General features: G+C 44.7%; 3 protein-coding genes across 10 annotated transcripts in view; 2 read left to right on the top strand and 1 right to left on the bottom strand.

Moving 5' to 3' along the window:
- Nucleotides 1-1,497: 1,497 nt before the first annotated feature.
- CIROP (ciliated left-right organizer metallopeptidase) lies at nucleotides 1,498-6,114 on the top strand. The gene is made up of 14 exons (XM_040476472.1): nucleotides 1,498-1,792; nucleotides 1,923-2,007; nucleotides 2,099-2,150; nucleotides 2,448-2,634; nucleotides 2,704-2,996; nucleotides 3,207-3,291; nucleotides 3,438-3,583; nucleotides 3,659-3,830; nucleotides 4,014-4,083; nucleotides 4,159-4,255; nucleotides 4,361-4,633; nucleotides 4,843-5,072; nucleotides 5,248-5,427; nucleotides 5,907-6,114. Exons 1-14 carry the CDS (start codon nucleotides 1,498-1,500, stop codon nucleotides 6,112-6,114), a joined length of 2,373 nt encoding a protein of 790 aa, XP_040332406.1.
- Nucleotides 6,115-6,244: 130 nt separating this feature from the next.
- On the bottom strand, nucleotides 6,245-9,335 carry CUNH14orf119 (chromosome unknown C14orf119 homolog). Of its 3 annotated transcripts, none has more exons than XM_040476665.1 (2): nucleotides 9,225-9,335; nucleotides 6,245-7,397 (listed from the first exon to the last, which is right to left on the bottom strand). In XM_040476665.1, exon 2 carries the CDS (start codon nucleotides 7,394-7,396, stop codon nucleotides 6,968-6,970), a length of 429 nt encoding a protein of 142 aa, XP_040332599.1. In that variant the 5' UTR covers nucleotide 7,397; nucleotides 9,225-9,335; the 3' UTR covers nucleotides 6,245-6,967. The 3 variants fall into 3 exon arrangements, with proteins under 3 accessions (XP_040332599.1, XP_040332598.1, XP_040332600.1); XM_040476664.1 differs by lacking the exon at nucleotides 9,225-9,335 and adding an exon at nucleotides 8,763-8,894; XM_040476666.1 differs by lacking the exon at nucleotides 9,225-9,335 and adding an exon at nucleotides 8,162-8,734.
- ACIN1 (apoptotic chromatin condensation inducer 1) overlaps nucleotides 8,976-20,144 on the top strand; it is a 34,493-nt gene continuing 23,324 nt past the window's right edge. For 3 of the 6 annotated variants that reach the window (XM_040476658.1, XM_040476654.1, XM_040476655.1), the window contains exons 1-4: nucleotides 9,247-9,409; nucleotides 10,814-10,879; nucleotides 12,829-12,940; nucleotides 13,354-13,473. In XM_040476658.1, coding sequence (XP_040332592.1) covers nucleotides 9,272-9,409; nucleotides 10,814-10,879; nucleotides 12,829-12,940; nucleotides 13,354-13,473 — 436 coding nt within the window. In that variant the 5' untranslated portion in view covers nucleotides 9,247-9,271. Of the gene's footprint in view, nucleotides 9,410-10,813; nucleotides 10,880-12,828; nucleotides 12,941-13,353; nucleotides 13,474-20,144 lie in introns of all 6 variants that reach the window. The other 3 variants (XM_040476656.1, XM_040476653.1, XM_040476657.1) reach the window with 2 other exon arrangements.

Here is a 20,144-nt window from a genome sequence, read left to right as displayed (position 1 = left end):
GGAAGTGTCTGTGGAATATGTACTGTTGACATGTCTTGGTATTTACCATGAGCATGGACACTGTTCTCAGCACTTTACAAATCTTTGCTTTCTCCTCAGAGTAGCCTTGTCAGGTAAGTATAATCACCCCCCTTTTGCAGATGGGAACACGGAGGCACTGGGCCAAAGCTGCATAGGCAGAAAGTGGCAGAGTTGGTTTGGCTCCAGCCTTTGGCTGCCTCCCTTGTAATCACCTTTCCAGCCACAGCTGTGGCGTGTCAAAGTATCAAATCCAGCCTCCCTAGGAAGTCAGCAGCCCTTCTGGAAACTCTCATCCTGTCAGGAATTAGCAGTGTTGCTTTATGTCATTTCACCCCTGACCTGTTTCTTCAAAAGTTAAACAATGGGGTTAGGTTCTGTTCCTTCATCCACAACACAGACGGATGACTAGGCCCTCGGGACTGTGCCGAGTGCTGTGACTACAAAGCCAGCCAGGAAGCAGGCTTACCTTGAAGGAGTGCAGGATGTGGAGGGAGTGCCTCTAAGCCAACAATTATAGAAGGAAGGGAAGGGGAGGCCTTCTGTGAAGTGGGCCTCCTCCCCTCCCCAGAGCGAGAGTGGAATTTGGGCAGGAGGTGTTAAGTAAGAAAAGCTTCCTGAAGTAATTATAGGGGAGGTAGGAATTAGCCAGGCAGGCAGGAAATGGGGGGGGGGGGGGGGAGGATGTGAAAACACAGTGTGAGCAAAGAAAACAGAGGGACTTCCAAGAGCTGGGTGAGAACATCTTTGAACATCTTCTCTTAATGTCCACTGTAAGAGTTGACTTTCCCCCGCAGCATGCCTATCTGTGAAGCCTCACAGAGCTAACACAACAGCCTCTCCTAGGAGGTGTCAGTCAACCAACATGTGTTTGTTGAGCACCTACTAAGTGCCCTATACAGATGGAGGTGATGCCTAAAAGTCTTGCAGTCTGGTTAGAGTCCACCCAGTTCTGATACCGGGGGTAGTGCCATGCAGAAGCCTTGTTTGCCCATCTCCAATGAAGTAAGTAGGCATCTGTGAAGCACAGAGTACCCCCCCCCCCACCACACACACACCCCCTTATATTAACACCAACTTTTTAGTTCTAGGAAGGTTCCAAGGTTGTCCACTCAGAAAGGCAGGGGAATTAGGATGAGAGATGAAAGAGGGTTAGGAGGGTTTCCCAGATGGCACAGGCTCCTGTTTGGAAAGATCAGTTGAGGCTTTAGGAATAACACTGCCCCGCCCCCCAGCTCTCCACTCTGGCATGGGGGGTGGAGGGGGGGCGCAGCTTTGATCCTTGTGCTTCACATCCGACCTCCTGGGGGTAACTATAGATTTAGTCAACATGACTCCAGTCTTAAAAAAAAATAAGCAAGAGTGGTGGAGAGGGTATGGAGAGAGATAGTAAAGAGAGGGCAGCCAGAAGTAAGTGAGGCAAGGAAGAGAGGAGCAGAAGACAGGATCCAGGGCACGTTAGGGAGGACCACTTGTGAGATGTTGCTGCTGCTGTTCCTGGGGATTGCTGCAAGCAGATGCCTACACGATGAGACACAGAAGTCTGTGAGCCTGCTCAGGCCCCCTCTCTCCCAACTTGCCCCAGACTTCCGTTCTGCTTCCTTCACCCACCCTGGCTCTCGTGATCCTCAGCCCCTGAGAATCCGAACCTGCTATATCAGAGATCCTGTATCAGATGGGGCTTGGGATACTGAGGGAGCCGGAAGGAGAGGAGTACCTCATGCCCTGGTGGCTGCTAGACAGGCCGCTAGGCGACTCCAGGGTGTCCTCGCAGGTAAGTAGGGAAACCAAAGGGAGTCAGGGAGGGCTGAGGGTCAGAGGGCTATGGAGGAAGACAACCAGCGAAAAGGAACTCTAAAGATGTTGAGGTGAAATCGACTTCTTGTCTTTTTAAGTCCCTCCAGTGCAAGGACCCCTGCTTCTGAGTCGAGACCCTGCACAGTACTGCCATGCTGTCTGGGGAGACCCAGACACCCCAAACTACCACAGGTGAGTTCACGTCATTTAGAATGTACACGGTACCTCTTCGGCGGTACCCAGAAATGTCTCCAGCTCACCTACAGGTATTCATTCTTGGCAGGTGCAGCCTCTTGAACCCAGGGTACAAAGGAGAGAGTTGCCTGGGAGTAAAGGTGAGATTTGGGGATCTGAAGATCTCTAGCCTGCCTAGACTTCCCCAAGACCATTATTAGCACCAAAATTGTTTAATGTCCTTCCTAATAAATGCAGATTCCTGAGCCCCTTCTCACCCTGGTAATTTATAAAATCAGAGATGGGGAGGGAAGGTGGCAGGAGTCCCTATTCTGACCAGCTGCCTACATGACACTAAGGCAGACTAAAGACAGAGACTGTCCACTCCTCACTCCTAGTACCCAGTTTCCTATTGTCCCCATCTGCTAAACTAGATGCTACATTCCACTCCCTGCCAGATCCCTGATGCCCATCTCCGTGGTTACGCACTGTGGCCAGAGCAGGGTCCCCCACAACTGGTCCAGCCAGATGGGCCTGGGGTCCAAAACACTGATTTTCTCCTGTATGTGCGGATTGCCCACACTTCCAAGTGCCATGGAGAGGTGAGGCCCAAATCAAGTCCTTTTCCGTGTTCTGTCTCTCCTAGTCTTAAATATCCTGGGGAGGGGGAGGGAGCATAAAAGCAATCTTTATTAAAAGTTGTGCTCATTTGAGGTAACTTGGGTCATGTTGATGAAGTTTGGGCGGGAGCTAAACCCCTTCAAGTAATCCCTTGGGACCATCCCTGCTGGGTTCCGTGGGTGTCTATTTTCAGAAAGATTTCTTCTGTGTTCCCCCACATCCCTGCTTTCCACCGCTACCTTGTCCTGGCCCATCCACAGCCTTCTATCATAGCCTATGCTGCCTGCTGCCAGCTGGACTCAGAAGACAGGCCCCTTGCTGGTACCATTGTCTACTGTGCCCAACATCTTGCCAGCCCCAGCCTCAGCCATAGTGACATCATCACGGTAACTGCTGCATGATGAATAGGAAGATGCAAACAGGTTGGGGATAGGGGACAGGTCACTCAGCTTCCCATGAAGTGGAAGAATCTATTAAGGTTGGAGGAGAAGGTGCCTCAGACTCTAAGAAGAGCTGATTGGGCAGAGGGGCTATGGAATGGCCGGTCAATCTATTCCACACCCAGTCCCCCTCACCATGCGGTCATTTGTCCTTAGGCCACACTACATGAATTGCTCCATGCTCTGGGTTTCTCTGGACAGCTCTTCAAGAAGTGGCGGGATTGCCCCTCAGGACCCGGTGGTAAATGAGAGGAGTGAGAGCCAGCCTTCCCACAATGTCAAAGAGAGGGGATCACTACCATCCCACCAACTCCTTCCCTCCATTTCTGCTCCACCCTTTCTGAGTTTTCCTCTCCTCATATTGCCTCCTTCACTTTCTGTGCTCAGTTCCAGAGAACTGTTCTACAAGGCCACAAGTCACAAGGCGTGATGAGTGGGGACAGCTGCTTCTCACTACCCCAGCTGTTAGCCACAGCCTGGCCAAACACTTGGGAGTGCTGGGGGCTTCACTGGGTGTTCCCTTGGAAGAAGAGGTGAGACTGAGAACACCTCGGGGTGCTGGAAGGAAGAGGGGGTCATCAGGTGGCAACAGGCTACCTCCTCCCTAGGGCGCTTTGTCTTCACACTGGGAGGCCCGACTGCTCCAGGGTTCTGTAATGACCGCTACCTTCAATGGTGCCCGGCGCACTCGACTTGATCCCGTCACTCTTGCTGCCTTCAAAGATTCAGGCTGGTACCAAGTCAACCACAGTGCTGCAGAGGAGCTGTTGTGGGGCCGGGGTGAGAACAAAGGAAAATCGCATAGGGGCCCTCACCACCTGAGTCAGCTTGGGGGCAGCAAGAGAGGTTGGAAGGGGTTATCTGCTGCAGACGTGTAGCTGAAGCATAAGCACAGCCAGCGCTGAGGGGTGTTGGGGGCTTCACTTGTTCTGAGGGCTCTTTCTCTTCCCACCTCTCAAGCAGGATCTGGCCTGGAATTTGGTCTGGTGACCACATGTGGGGCTGGCTCCTCAGACTTCTTCTGTACTGGCAGGTGTGTGTGCTGAGTGGTTGAGGGGCTGTACAGCTGTCGGGGACCCTGGTGTCAGCTGCCATCTCTTCCACACAGCGGACTGGGCTGCCACTACCTGCACCTGGACAAGGGGAGCTGTTCCTCAGACCCCATGCTGGAAGGCTGCCGCATGTACAAGCCCCTGGCCAATGGGGTGAGACAACTGGAGAAGACAGAATGGAAGTGAGTGGGCCTGGAGAGGAGTCAACGTCTAAGGCATCTAGGCAAACACTATTCTGCCTCCTGTCCCACCTTTCAGAGTGAATGCTGGAAAAAGGAAAATGGATTCCCACCTGGGGCAGACAACCCCCACGGGGAAATTTACCATTCCCAGAGTCGTTGCTTCCTTGCCAACCTCACTTCACAACTGCTCCGTGGGGACGAGACCAGGCGTCCCTCTCAGATCCCACACCTGAAGGAAGCAGAGCTCACTGGCCGCTGCTACTTACATCAATGCACAGAAAGGGGAGCATACAATGTGCAGGTAGAGGGGTCACCCTGGGCCTCATGCCTTCCTGGAAAGGCTATTCAGGTGGGTATCATAAGTGAAAAGCTACAGAGCCCTTGGCAAAAGGAAGTTTGACAATGCTTGTATGGGAGTTAGTACATTTAGATGTTCATTCATTTTTCTCTAAGTACCCACCGAGTCTGTGACTCTGATCTAGATTGTACAATTTTCTTAGAAAGGCTTGAGCAAACAATTGAGGTCATAACTATACCCTGCTATGTATTTCCTTGCAGATACCTGGGTACCATGGTCTTCTCTTCTGTCCCCGGGGTCGGCTGTGTCAAACAAATGAAGGTACCAATGCTGTTACTTCCCCACCTGTGAGTCTTGCCACCCAAGACCCGTTATTCCATCTGTCTTTACAATTAGCTGGGCCCCCAGGCCACTCTGTGGGGAAAGAAACGCTAGAAGAGCTGACTGAAGCAGTACTACAGGCTCTGGTGAGCAGAGGCCACACTGGCAGGTAAAGGGACAGTTCAGACTGAGGATGTACACAGTGGGCCAGGGAGACTGCCTAAGTTGGTTACTTCACCACTCTCCTCTGAAAACTTTGTGCCATTCTGAAGCCTGCACCTGTTTCAGGAGATATACTCTTCCAGGGACTCTATCTCCCTTAAGAGATCCAAATGTCCCTGTAGGTGCTATTTCCACAGCCCCTCCACTACCACTGGACTGGTGTTCACTGTGTACATGTGGAAGTCCTCTGGCTGCCACGGGCCTTCGGTTGGTATGCTGCACAGGGCCCTGACCCTGAGTCTCCAGAAGAAGCCCCTGGAAGTATATTATGGAGGAGCCAGCTTTACCACAGAACACATCAAGTAAGACAATATTCCAAGTAGCCTTCTTTCAAAGTCCTGGAGTCCAGGTGTTTGAAATTGCAGGAAGCACTCATGTGTGTCTTAGGCTTATTTTGGAAAACGAGTGTGATCACCTCAGACCTAGCACTATGGGACAACTTTCCCTCCACAATGATGGAGTTCCCCATCCGTAGGACATAGGGATCCTAGTCCTCTTCCTCCCTAAAGTACTAACAGGCTACTATGTCTAGTTACCTAAACACCATAGTCTAACTGCCAACACCTCACTGCCAGGTTAGGTCTCCTTCCAACAATTTAAGTTGCTAGGAGACTTGGATCTTGGTCTTTTTCCTACTTTCAGGATCTATATTCCTGATTTCCTGTGTAGCTTGATTGGATGAAGCAGTTTCATGAGCTCTGTATATTATGATAAAAGTGAAGCCCTTCACCTCCTAAGCCTGAGCATTATTTCAAGCCAAATATTACCTCTATGTTCCTAGGTCACTGGTTACCTGGGACCATAATTCCTCCATGACTCATCTAGGGCTGTCCATGGGACTCTGCCTAACACTGCTTATCCTGGTGGGTGCACTGGGAACCATGGCCTATCAGAGAAGAGCTATTCTCCAGGTGGCACCAGCTGCCCCTCACCATTCACCAGAGCTCCAAGAAACAAGGGGCCCAGTTGAAGGAATAAGAGAGGTGTGACATGACAGGATAGATAGGGCAGATTATTTCTTGGAAGACAACTGGATGGAAAGTCTATACTTTTCTCAGAATGCCTCTTTCTCTAGGTATCAACTCTATTCTAGCCCTGTAATGAAAAAATTCCAGAGACTTATGGTTCTGAAGATTCTTTATTTTGATACAAAAAATAAACACTTCAACCTATAAAGAGTGTCACTTGTTTTCATATTGGAGAGCAAACTTACAGAACAGGTATTTGTTACCAGCTCCAAGGATATCACAATATGCTTTAGAAAAAGCCACTGCTATTTGGATTCAAACAAACATCAGCATGGAAGGAGTAACAATTATCTCCCTCTCCTGATTTTTACATACTTTTACAAAATCATCACTAGGGAAGCTTAGTTGGGATGTCACACAATTATGCCAGAATCTGGTAAGAGTGGTGAAATCAGCCATCTGAATCCAGTTAAACTATAAAAACGTGACCTTTCATCGTCCTTCTCTCCTGTTTCTGGAGCAGGAAGGCTCTACTTTATAGCCTCATGGGCCAGCAATAGGCTTGAGTTATAGAATATGTAGGTTCCTTTTGGTTATACTCGCAAAAGAAGCCATTGAGTTCTTGAGGGTTTGACATGTAGAAAGGAGCAAGCTAGGAGGCTGACTGATCTGAATTTACTTAGATGGAAAACATTTCTGCTGGGAGTCCAGTTGATAGGCTATTAAAGTTGAAATAACCAAGCCTGTCCTGGTCAACAAGGTCAGTCAGTTGATCAGGATACCATCCCTAGACTGTTAAGTGACATACTTGAAGTTCTCACTGTAAAGTTGCAGCTCCATCAGATATGATTATCTTCTTTGATTTTAAAGCCCATCAATCTTTACCTGCTGTAGCAGCCACTGCTTGGTAAAACTTTGCCACGAAGTCTGGCTCACTGACCTCCAGCTGCCTGACAAATTCGTTGCGCTCCTGCTCAGCCCAACCTCGAAACCACTGATCCCAAAGACGTAGCTGACACTCAAAGATACAAGGCGGTCGGTTTGCTCCAGACACACTAAGCTGCTCCAGACCTTCCAGCAGTGGCTGTAATTTTCCCGGCACTGCCTTAGCTACCAGGTCCTGTAGGAAACGTTCACGCTGGGGACCTGACCAACTGGCAAACCAGTGAAGAATACACTTCATCTCCTGGGAAGTGATGTAAGACATTGGGGGTGGGGAAGAGTTAGTAATACTGTCTGGTACTGAGGGTAAGGGAGTAGGGAAGGATAGTGGCATCGAAGAGGAAGATGATTCCAGTGGCATCCTGAAACATAAAAGCACTGTTAGATATTCTCTAGATAGGGCAACCAAAATACAACTTCTCAACAAAGAATCTTACCAAAAATCACCATCTACGGATAAAGTTATTTTTCACCAATTCAATTTACAAGAAAACAACAGGGTACTTCACATAGGTTATTCTCCAACTACCTTAGAGAAGTCACCCCAAAATAACTTCATATTTGCCAACCTCCCTCCCTTTCAAACCCATTAGCCTCCCCAACCACTGCTTCTCTCCATTATTCTTATAAAGAATCTAAAAATAACCAACACATTTCTTGTTCACTCTCTCTGGCCTACTTCTATGTTCCAGGTTGAGTAAAGAAAAATGATAATGTTGGTCCACCTCATCTTCCTTAAAATGAAAAAAGGTACATATTTTTTTAATCTAGTACATGCAGCTGGTGAGGGCCTAGCTGCTAATAATCACAGAGCTATCAATGGTGAAAATCATATATGATAAGTCTTCTTTGTAATGTGTACATAGCCTCTGAGATATGCCAAGAGCTTCATAACATCCATTACTTCCTTATATTTCCTGTTAAAGCACCAGGAAAAATTAAAGAGCAAAGTAAGTGAGCGTGCCTCACCCAAAATAAGATAACACAGAAAGGAAAAAATAGAAGAAGCCACGTGTTTATTCAAGACTGAAAATGATGACTTAGGAGTGTAACAAGTATTATACTGCTGGAGATGTATGACAATTTATGTCTTTGAACATTTTCCTTAAGGTTTAATATATAATACCTATTGATGCCCTGTCATTGATTTGCATCAGTAATGCAAATGGAAGGTCAGTCGACTTGAATAGTTTGAGTTCCACAGTTTGAATGTCTAACAATGAAAACTTTAAACTACTTGTCTATGACCCATTTTACTGTTTGTGTTTCTTCTGCTGCAGGTTGGAGTATTTGTAGTGACAAAGAGAAGAATCCGTAAGCAATTAACATCAGTTCAGTACCCAAACAGTACAGGGAGGTTGCCTTTTTCACAGAGCTCCCCCAAGAAGCAATCCCTCCTAAAGGAACTTTATTCTTACTCGGGGAAAGGAGAAACTTTTGCCTAGTCTTGCGACATGGCCTCCACAGCAAACTCAAGTTCAATAATTTTGAATTAGTTCACAGTCTGGGCCCAAAAACACGGTGCCGCCACTTGCCCACTTTGGAGGCCACGGAGCCTGGCATTCTAAGATCCCAAAGAGCAACGTAGCCTTAGATGGGAGTGGCGGGGATTCAGATATCGGGAGGCGGCAGCTGTACCGGTAGGAGAGCGGGAAGTGTGCCCTACTAGGGTAGCCCGCAAACACCGAGTCTGACCCGGCCCAGGGAGGGACTTCTACCCCGCTTACCTCCCCTTTCCTGTCACAGGGCACCTGGAGACCGTCACCAAGTGCTTAAACCCCAACTGTCGCCGCCGCTTCCATGTTTCCTGAAAACCATAAGCAGGGCCAGCCCGGCAGCCCACGCACTTCCGGTCCCGGAGCAGCCCCAAAAACCCAAGCGCCTCAGCGCCTCAGTCTTAGGTTCGGAGATAGCCGACTAACTCCGATTTTGGTTAGGCCAGAGTCGAGGGCTTCCGAGTACATTCGATTCAAAGCCTCGGTAAGACGAAGATAACCGAGTTCTGAAGGCAGCGTGAGGAAGGCGGAGAGGCTGGGAGGATGGGAAGAACTGATTGGTGCCGATGTTGAGACGGAAATACCCGAGCGATTCCGGAGGAACCCGAGGAGTTCTGAGTGGTAATCGAGGGGTTGACTATGGCAGTGGGCGGGGTCAGCTCGGTACGTTCGAAGGGCGTTGGCGGAAATTACCGAAGATGCCCGAAGCCGTCGGGACGGACCCGAGTACCTCACGCAAGATGGCGGAGCTGGAGGAGGTGACTCTGGACGGGAAGCCTCTTCAGGCGCTGCGGGTGACCGACCTGAAGGCCGCACTGGAGCAGCGAGGCCTAGCCAAGAGCGGGCAGAAGAGTGCCCTGGTCAAGCGGCTCAAAGGGGTGAGAAGACGGCGTTGCCGGGGTGTCGGAGGGGAGCGGACCCGGTAGAGACGAGTCTCTGCCGCGGCGCAGGCGCAGTGTCCGGGCTCCGCGCGAGCTCGCTCAGGCCGCCAGCGCGAGCCTCCGGAACCGCGCGCACGGTGGTTGGTGAGGCTCGCGCTGGAATAGAGACAGCGCCGGTTCCCGCCTTAACGGCAGCGGCGCGAGCCCAAAATGGGAGGGTGCGCGCTACTCTCCCGGAGTGTCTTAAGCTCCTTCCTCCTTCCCCCACCCCCTCCTTGTTTGTGTCTGTGGTTTCGGCGCATGCGCTGCAGAAGGAGTTAAATCCCACCACTACCACCGGCGTTGCTGGCCTGAGGGGGGCGAATTGGGCTGGGTCAGAGTTAGGGGTATAGTTGGGCGGAGGGGTTAATGGGGCTGGTGTCGGTATCCGGAGGAATAGGATTGGGATAGGGTAAAATGCCTACCTGATTAGGAGGTGAGATGAAGAGAGACCTTGACTTGAAGGGACTCGGTTGTAGAGGGGTGTATGATTTATCCAGAAGCAATTTGGGTGGATAAGAGTTTGGTGAATATTGGTGAGAGAGGTGGGGTAGGTTGTTATATGTTGGGGGTTTTGAATCGATTTGAGTAGTTTAGGGTGGGATCGTCATGAGGTGGATGGATTTGTGTGTATAGATTTGGTGTAAACGGAGGCAGTGTGAAGATGTCATGGTTTTAATTGGGGTTAGTTAGGATACATGGTGTGTAGTACCCATTAGGGCTGAGTTGGCTCAAGGGTTAAATTGACAGACCGTTGCCTGCCTGTACAGAGCTGACGGTTTCGTGTGTGTGGATTGGGTCAGCCACAGTTTAGAGTCTGTGGTCATTTTGTTCTATAGCCTCCTTTTTGAAATTTTTATAGACTTGATAAATCTAGGTGCCACTCTGTTGGAAACAATCCAAATTCACTCAAGTAGATCTAGCCCTGGGTAACTGACCAAGTAATTCAGTCAAGCCAAAACCAGCAGCCCCATGTTGGTTTCCTGTATTTGAAGCTGACTTGAGTATTTGAAGTCATTTTACCTGCATGGCCAGATTTAGAAGGGACATTAGTCAGAAGTGCAGAAGATAATAGAGATTGTAGTACTGGTTCTGTCACTGTCACTGATTTTATTACATAGCCAGGTCGCTCATTTTCTTCATGTGCCTGCATTTTACATTTGTACATTTGGGAGCAGTAACCATGGCTACTTTCAAGGGTCTTCTGAAGATGAGTAAGAACAGTATTAGTAAAGGGCTTTTAGGTTCCTGGAAAAGGAGTACAGTTTAAGTGTGTATGGTTAGTCATTGCATTCAATGAAGAGATTGGGGAGTGGTGGGTTTTTTCCCCCATTTTCTGACTTTTGCCATTCTCTATACCAGGCTCTAATGCTAGAAAATTTGCAGAAACACTCAACACCCCATGCTGCATTCCAGCCAAATTCCCAGGTAAGAAAAAAGATTTATTAGATAGGGTGGGCTCTTTGGATGCACAGACATATGGAAGGACATAATGATGTATATTTGATGGTTAATTCCTCACCAGTATTTTTCTGAATTCCCTGAGTTGGAAAAGTCCTCATACCAGATCAGTTGAATTCTAATAAAAAAATTCAGAAACAGAATTAGAAGAGCTATTAGTTAATTTCTGATACTTGCAATGATGTGTGCAAAAAGATGTGGTTCCAACTGATTAAGTGTAGTACAAGAATCTGGAGCCATTCATTTGCCATTGATTTGGAAAAAGTAGTTGATGTCTTTGAATGAAGACATGAAGTAGACAATCAGTAGGGCAGTGTAGGACGATACTTGCTGATCAAGAAGAATTCTTGTGTTGACATAGATTTTCCAAGAATTCAATCCTTTGGAAATCATCCACCATTACTAGTGTTAATGCTAACTGTACACTTACTTGTAAATATCATGAATTACTCTGTTACTTAGGGCAAGAAACTTAACCTTTGGATGCCTTGGATTCCACAATTTCTATGTATAATATTAGAAAAGGTTGGACTATATCCATAGTTTTATAACTGCTCTATTTTAGTTTTGTAGACCTGCTTTTGGGGGATTTCTGGGGAAGATAACCTTCTTCCCCAGTGGGCAGGTGCTCATATTCCCCACCTAACTAAATTCGATCTTCTTTTATCTGTCTTACATATTGAGTTTCAGTGTAAGATTTTTTTTAGAAGAAACAATTCCACAGTTTAAAAAAATAAAATTCTTAGACTGCAATTTCATAAGATTCTTTTCAGCTTTTAAAATCCCCTCATTATAGTATGTTATGTACTTAAAGGAAAAATCTAGGTCTTTGTTAGTGCAGTGTTGTGCAGCTCCAGTACTAGGTGAAGTCCCAAGATACTATGGAAAAACAAGAGAGCCTTCCTAGTCCCTTGTTACCACTTCATTAAGCTATGTCATAATCTAGTCTGTTTATGGAAGTTAAGTATAAGTGTAAGAAACTACATGAGTTAATCAGTTTATGATTATATTCCATTTATTCATTGCATTTTAGTCTTTGAAGCTTTGCTTTATTAACATAGGATTTTTGCAGTAAATCTGTACGTTCTCTAATAAATGCAACCCACACTTTATCAATGTTCATTGAATACCAAGAGATGCATCTCTACTTTAAGTGAGAGTAAACATTTACCATGCTTAGGAAAGATGACTAAAAACAAACAATATTCAGATTTTTTCCCTTTTTTGGCATTCTAGTAGGACTTGCTAAGCAAGAAGGTTCTGGGAAGGACTTGTGACAGAAGAGTGATGTGGGACTCTGTGTTACAGGAAAAAATGGGAAAAGGGATTAAGCTCCTGGATTTTAATGTTGTTACCAAGGTTTTATCCCCACCCAAAGAAAAAGGAAGTTAAAACTCTGTTTAAATGATGAATAGACATCCCTTTTCTTAATCTCTTACATAGTTTAAGTGCCGTATGTAAATTTTGGAGTTGTTTAACAAAATGATCCCTGGATAGGTGGAGATTTACCTTTTTTTATCAACAAAAAAATGACCTAGTAGGAACTTGTATTTTTTCCTTTCAGTTCTTGATATTACTAAAAAGAAAATTTAGATTATCTTTAAATAACATTTTAGATTAAAATTTGGATTAAAACATAATTTTGCAGGAATTTTTATTTTAATTTGGGCATCACTCTGGTTGGAACTAAATATTCAGGGTAAGAAATTATGTGCAGTTCCTCTTTTTGCCATCTTTTCTGAATCATAGGGTTATTTATTTTGGTCCTCACCATAATTAGAAAAGGGCCTTCCAACATTTTGATTATCTTTCTTGGGTTCAAATATAAGGAGTAGACTTTTGCTCCATGGAATTTTCTTCCTTGTGTTTTCCTGGTTTGCTTTCCTCGACTTTCTTTTTCCATGTCTTCTACACAGATTGGCGAGGAAATGAGCCAGAACAGTTTCATAAAGCAGTATCTGGAAAAGCAGCAGGAGCTACTTAGGCAGCGTCTGGAACGTGAAGCCCGAGAAGCTGCAGAACTTGAAGGTAAGCCCAGACTGTCACTTCTTTCAAGGAGTTCTTCATTCTTATTCCTGTCACTGAATAGATAGGCCTGTTTAAGTAGGCAATTTCAGGAGTAAGTCAGGCTGAAACTGCTACTTACTTGCTTTGGTAGTTAAGCCAAGTGAGTTGTTATTTACTTTTTGTCAGGGAAGAAGACACTTAATTTGACTGTTAGAAAAGGATTCCTGCCAACAGGAAGAATTATAAGTAAATTAAGCTGCCCTTTAAATGAGGTAGATCTTAATCCCAGGGAGTTTTTTCTCTGTGTACAGTGCTCTCTTTAGTATGTACTCTTGTGTCCCGTGACTTTGCCTGATCTCCTTCGCTCCTCTACATATTCCCACATGCTGAGCCCTTCACTCCCTCCCTGCCCCGACCCAATCTGTGCTTTGCAGAAGCTTCAGCTGAGTCGGAGGACGAGATGATCCATCCTGAGGGAGTGGCTTCCCTGCTGCCTCCTGACTTTCAGAGCAGCCTGGAGAGACCAGAGCTGGAGCTCAGCAGACATTCACCCAGTACGTATCTCCCTCCCCACTGCGCTGTTTTGTCAATCCTGCGTAGTTGGTGGGGGGAGGTAGTTACGCCTCCTTTCATGCTAAGCCTCCGTTAAAGTCCCAGGGCAGTTCTGTGACATTGATACTTCACATCTGTTTGTCATGGGAATTATGTCCTTTTTGAAGTCTGCTTTCACCTCTGTGTTGTGACAATCTCTCAGAGTGTTTTAAAGGCAGTATGATTTTTCTTCGCATCTGTACCTCTTTAACCTCCTCTACTTCTGAATTTACAGGAGTCACAACTCTGTCATCTTTTCACCAGTTGTATGGGTTACGTGTTGCCCATCCAGTCTCCCCCACCAATGGACGTCTGCTGTAGTTTATTAATTCATTCAACAAATTTTCATTAAGTGCCTTTTGTATGCTAGGCACATGCTGGGCACCAGGAATATAGGAGAGCAAGGACAAGTCTCTGCCCTAATGAAATGTATAGTTTAGTGAAGAGATAGACATTAGTCAGGTTATTGCATAATTATTACTGTTGTGCTCTGTGCTCTCAGAGGCAGTGCAGAATATCATGTGAGCATATTACAGGGAGCTCTAACTCACTGTGTAGAGTGGGTTCAGGCAAGATTAGTTTTTCACATAAAAATTAAGCACCCAGTTTCGTGTAGTATCTCAAGCAAATGCCTGTAAACACAGCCTTTGTTTTCTAAACTACCTAAGACGGTATACTTTTAGGGGAACATGTATATAGGATGTGGACAATAAATATATTAAAACAATTTGTAATTAAAAGGATTGTGAATCATTTTTAATGTTAGTGGTCATGGGGAAGGTGATCACTCCATATTTAATATTTTTAGGACATGTAGAAGTTACTACCTCTTCTGATGAATATAGAATTCCTTTCTGAACATAGATTTTTTTTTTTTAGCAGATATTTAACGGTAAGAGAAAAATAAGTTATTTTAGAGATCTCTTTTCTTCTCAAGTACAAAAGTAGCAGAGTCTCAGTTGATCCATTTTGCTCCTAACACTCTTTTCCCCATGATTGTAAAGCCAGAAGGAAGGGGGAAAACTCTTCTAGATTAGTTGTCAGTGTTTTCAGAAGTCAGTCAAGAAAGTATTAAGTTTCTGCTGTGAGTATAGGGGGCGTTAACACATTATAAAGTCTTTTTGGGAGAGGAAAATTGCACATACAGCCATCAAGAGAAGATGGTGTGCTTTAAAGTGATATATAAATAGTACAAACACATGGACCATAAGAATACAGCATAAAAGTTCCCTGAGGACTACAGTGATGAGAGAGAGCTTCATGAAAAAGGTGTAGGATTTGAACTGAGCCCTAGAAATAAGTAGGATTTGAATTGGCTCAGAGGAAACGAGAATATTTTTAGGAAGGAACAAATGCATAGAAATAATGAATGTGGTATTTTTATTTTTGTATGTTTATTTATCTTTGAGGGGGTCAAGGTGGAGGGGCAGAGAGAGAGGGACAGAGGATCCAAAGCAGGTTCTGGGCTGATGGTAGCAAGGCTGGTGCAGGGCTTGTGGATTGTTTTCTGGGTTTTTTTTGTTGTTGTTGTTTGTTTGTTTGTTTGTTTGTTTGTTTTTACCTATATGAGGCTCAGACTCATGAGATCCAGGAGATCATGATCTGAGCCAAAGTCGGATGCTCAACCAACAGCCACCAGGTGCCCCTGGATATGATTTTTTTTTTTTTTCAACGTTTTTATTTATTTTGGGGACAGAGAGAGACAGAGCATGAACGGGGGAGGGGCAGAGAGAGAGGGAGACACAGAATCGGAAACAGGCTCCAGGCTCCGAGCCGCCAGCCCAGAGCCCGATGCGGGGCTCGAACTCACGGACCGCGAGATCATGACCTGGCTGAAGTCGGACGCTTAACCGACTGCGCCACCCAGGCGCCCCTGGATATGATATTTTTAAAGGAGAAGTAATGAATTAGTGCAGCCAGAGTGAAGTGGTCTTACATATTCAAAAATAGTCAGAAGGGCTGGGTGGCTCAGTCGGTTAAGCATCCAACTTCGGCTCAGGTCATGATCTCACTGTCCTGAGTTCAAGCCCCACGTCAGGCTCTGTGCTGACAGCTCAGAGCCTGGAGCCTGGTTTGGATTCTGTGTCTCCCTCTCTGTCTCTGTCCCTCCCCTGTTTGTGCTCTTTCTCTCTCTCTCTCAGAAATAAACATTAAAAAAAGAACAGAGAAACAACTTGTAAGGTAGATTGGGATAATAGTGCAAAGGTCTTTGAATGTTAATTCAATGAATATGAGGTTTTTTATTCTAAAGTAAGGAGAAACCACTGAAAATTCTTAATAGGAGCATGATTTGATGAAGAACTCTCTTTAAATAAAAGAGTCTCAGTTCTGAATGTAATTTGAAATGAAAATAAGAAATGGATCCTGAAACAAATAAGGTTTCAAAAGCAAATAAATTAGAAGAGATAACTGAAGTAAATTGTAGAGCACAGCTAACAATTGCCATTTGTGCTCTTCATTGTACTGTCTACCATAAACTTCCTACCTCTGATCTTGGTTAGAATATGGATCTCATAGATGTCGTACAAAATTTGGGCAAGATCCTCAACGAAGTGGTAGTTTGGAGTTCTAGCAGTGTGTATTTGGAGCAGTGGTAATGCCTGGAGTTTACCCAGAAAATTAGATTCTTTCAAGGTTCGCTGTGTTAATCTGCCATAGGCCAGGAAACTATTGAGATACCAGCTTATTTGGACGTTTTGGGAATCCTCTCTTTAATTAAGATTTTGAGGGGCACCTGGGTGGCTCAGTCGGTTAAGCATCCGACTTCAGCTCAGGTCACAATCTCACGGTCCGCGAGTTCGAGCCCTGCGTCGGGCTCTGGGCTGATGGCTCAGAGCCTGGAGCTTGCTTCCGATTCTGTGTCTCCTTCTCTCTCTGCCCCTCCCCCGTTCATGCTGTGTCTCTCTCTGTCTCAAAAATAAACATTAAAAAAAAAATTTTTTTTTTAAGATTTTGATTTTAGGTTTCTAGTGACATATTTTGCTAATCGGTAGTGGCACCTGATGATCTGATTTTTTTTTTTTTTTTTTTTTTATTACTTTTTTTAAGAGTGTGGCTTCCTGGGCCTTACCCCAAGAGTCTCAGGGAATGGGAGTCTGGGATTCTACATGTTTTTAAAAGTCCCCTGGTAGTTTTGTTAATCAACTCAATTTGTGAATGACTAACTGAAAGAATAATTTTTCAATATTATATTTGATGAGGATCTTTGGTTTATATTCCAACAATCTCCCAAATAGGGAAGAATTGGTATATAAAATCCTCCCTGGCTTTCCTTCTTGACTTCTCTTTCTGCCACTTTCTTCAGATTTTTCTGAGGTGTGGGGAGTCCATAGTCAGAAGTTGTCTGGACTCACCTCTAGGTCGTGATTGGGTATACAGAAATTCTTATTGCCGCCATTAGTTATTTCAAAAAGAGTCCAATCTAGGAAAATACAAAAACATTTAAAAGTGGATATCAGAATACAGGTTCTTTAACAAAGGTATAGCTCTAGGAAATCTTAACTAGCCTTTTGCTTATAGGGCATACAGTCCTCGTTCCTTTTTCTTGTATTAAATCTGAAAGCTGAGATTCTAGAGAAATGCTAGTTAAGTTACTTACTCAGCTGCCATGAGTCAGATTTAGGTTTGCATCATTGCCAGTTCTCTTCTCTTAATTCCTGCTTCTCATTCATACCCAAGGATACCCTTTGTACACAGGCTTTGATGTGATCTCTAACTACCTTACTTGGGTCCTGCCAGTCCTGCCCATGGATTTATCTTCTAGAATGAAGATACTGCTTTCCTATGTGGACCTTAAACATTCTTCTTAAACAAACTTCTCCACTGTCTAGCAGCCACCTTACACTTTCTCCTGAAGGCTTCTGGCTTTGGAATCTTAGAAATCTTACATTTACTCTGACTTGCTTTTCAACTCCTAAAATACATTGGCTCCATCCTTTGCTAAAGGTACTCAGTTTCTACACATACTGTTAACATCTGGCTTAAGACACTTACGTTAAGACATCTTGTGCCCATCATAGAAGATGTCACCTTTCCCAGAAGCTTGTCTGCATCAGATCAGCTCCTTACTAAGAGCTAGAAAGTGATTCCTGATTTCTTTTATTTATTTTTTTCTTTATATTTTGTATTGCCTATTGAGTTCCTGTTTTATGTCTGAGGGTCCCCTCCAAGTTGTCACTTTTTTTGCTAAACAGTCATGACCAGAACTTTCTGAATGGCCCACATCTCTTTGATGAATCAAGTGCTTCCAGAGGGTTAACATTTAGAATCCTATCACCGTAGTTTTACAGCATCCGGACAACATTATGATCCAAGTTATAAATAGCACTCAACTGGGGCGCCTGGGTGGCACCGTCGGTTAAGCGTCCGACTTCAGCCAGGTCACGATCTCGCGGTCCGTGAGTTCGAGCCCCGCGTCAGGCTCTGGGCTGATGGCTCAGAGCCTGGAGCCTGTTTCTGATTCTGTGTCTCCCTCTCTCTCTGCCCCTCCCCCGTTCATGCTCTGTCTCTCTCTGTCCCAAAAATAAATAAACGTTGAAAAAAAAAAATTTAAATAGCACTCAACTTTCAATAGGTAGAGAAAAAGGCTCTTTGCTTGTACATAAATTTTAAAATCACAACTCTAGAACTCTTTGACCTGTATAACACATTAATCTGGCCAGCTTTATAAAACATGTCTTTTTCCCACCCCTTAAAATCACATTTGTTTATTCAGAGCATATGTGTGTTTACTGAAAGCCTGTTTTTCACCACAAAGCATTTTAGTATGGCTTTAAATATGTGCATATAATTTCTGTTTATGAATTGAAAACAGAGAATGTTTCTCAGAACTTGAAGTGATAAAAACGAATACTTGGGATGGCTAGGCCTATGAATTTTAGCTATTTATAGGATTTGAGGAGTATTTTTTTTCTTCCAGAGGATAGGATTTTATCTTTTTAATAATATTTATTGTCAGGGCACCTGGGTGGCTCAGTCGATTAAGCGTCCAGCTTCGGCTCAGGTCATGATTTCATGGTTCATGAGTTCGAGCCCTCCATTGGGCTCTGTGCTAACAGCTCAGAGCCTGGATCCTACTTCAGATTCTGTGTCTCCCTCTGTTTCTGTCCCTCCCCTGCTCACACTGTGACTCTCTCTCTCAAAAATAAATAAACATCTAAAAAAAAAAGTTATAATAATATTTATTGTTTTATTACAAAAGTATGTATTTATTAAAGAAAATTTGGAAAAACTAGAGAAAACGTTTTTAATTTTTTTTATGTTTTTATTTTATTTTTGGGAGAGAGAAGGAGAGAGAGCATGAGCAAGGGAGGGGCAGAGAGAGAGGAAGACACAGAATCTGAAGCAGGCTCCAGCCTCTGAGCTGTCAGCACTGAGCCCAACACAGGGCTTGAACCCATGAACTGTGAGATCATGACCCGAGCCGAAGTCGGATGCTTAACCGACTGAGTCACCCAGGCACCCCGAGAAAACAAGTTTTTAAATCATCCATAGTCCTACACACTAAAAAAACCTCAGCTGATACTTTGATGTATAATTTTCCCCATCTTTTCTTTGTGTATAAGCTTAAAATGTCTACAAAATTCAAATCTTTATATTACCTCTGACCTGGTTAACTGTTTTTTTTTCTTTTTTTTGAGCATCTGGATGATTTTTTTTTTAAGTGTTTATTCACCTTTGAGAGAGACAGAGCATGGGCAGGAGCTCATGACCTAAGCCAAAGTCAGACACTTAACCAACTGAGCCACCCAGGTGCCCCTGCATGATTTTTTTTAAGCTTACTTATTTATTCTGAGAGAGTGAGAGAGTGGGAGAGGGACAGAGAGAAAAAGAAGGAGAGAGGGAATCCCAAGCAGGCTTCTTGCTGTCAGTGTAGAATCCAGCATGGGGCTTGATCTCAAGAACTGTGAGATCATGACCTGAGCTGAAATCAAGAGTCAGACACTTAACTGACAGAGCCACCACACAAGTGCCCCTGAGATTTTTATTTTTAAATAATCTCTGCACTGAACAAGGGGCTCAAACTCAAAACCCTAAGATTAAGAGTTGCATGCTTTACCAACTGAGCAAGCCAGGTGCATCCTAAGACGTTATTTTTGAATTATTTTTTATTTTTTAAGTAGGCTTCATACTGTGCGTGGAACCCAACGTGGGGTTGGATCCCAACGTGGAGTTTGAACCCACAACCCTGAGATCAAGACCTGAGCTGAGATCAAGATTCGGATGCTTTAACTTAACTACCCAGATGCCCCAAGACATTATTTTTTTTTAGAGCAATTTTAGGTTCAGGGCAAAATTAAGAGGATGGTATAGAGATTTCCTGTATGCCTTCTGTTCCCACCCATGCGTAGTCTCTCCTGTTATCCACATCCCCCATCATTGTGGTACATTTCTTAAAATTGATGAACCTACATTGACAAGTCATAATCACCCAAGATCCATAGTTTACCTTAGAGTTCACTCTTACGTTGTACATTTTGTGGGTTTGGATTGATGTATAATATGTACCCATCACTCCAGTATCATATAGAGTATTTTCACTGTTGTAAAAGTTCTCTGTGCTCTGCCTGTTCAGCCCTCCCGCCCCCAGCCTCTGCCTTTTTTTTTTTTTTGGTTAAACTACAAAAATAACTTC

Source organism: Herpailurus yagouaroundi, unplaced genomic scaffold (assembly GCF_014898765.1).
Source record: "Herpailurus yagouaroundi ecotype Mexico unplaced genomic scaffold, PumYag 141, whole genome shotgun sequence".
Classification (NCBI taxonomy): Eukaryota; Metazoa; Chordata; class Mammalia; order Carnivora; family Felidae; genus Herpailurus; species Herpailurus yagouaroundi.
The sequence above is the reverse complement of the archived record's forward strand: the minus strand, read 5'-3'. Positions and strand labels throughout refer to the sequence as shown.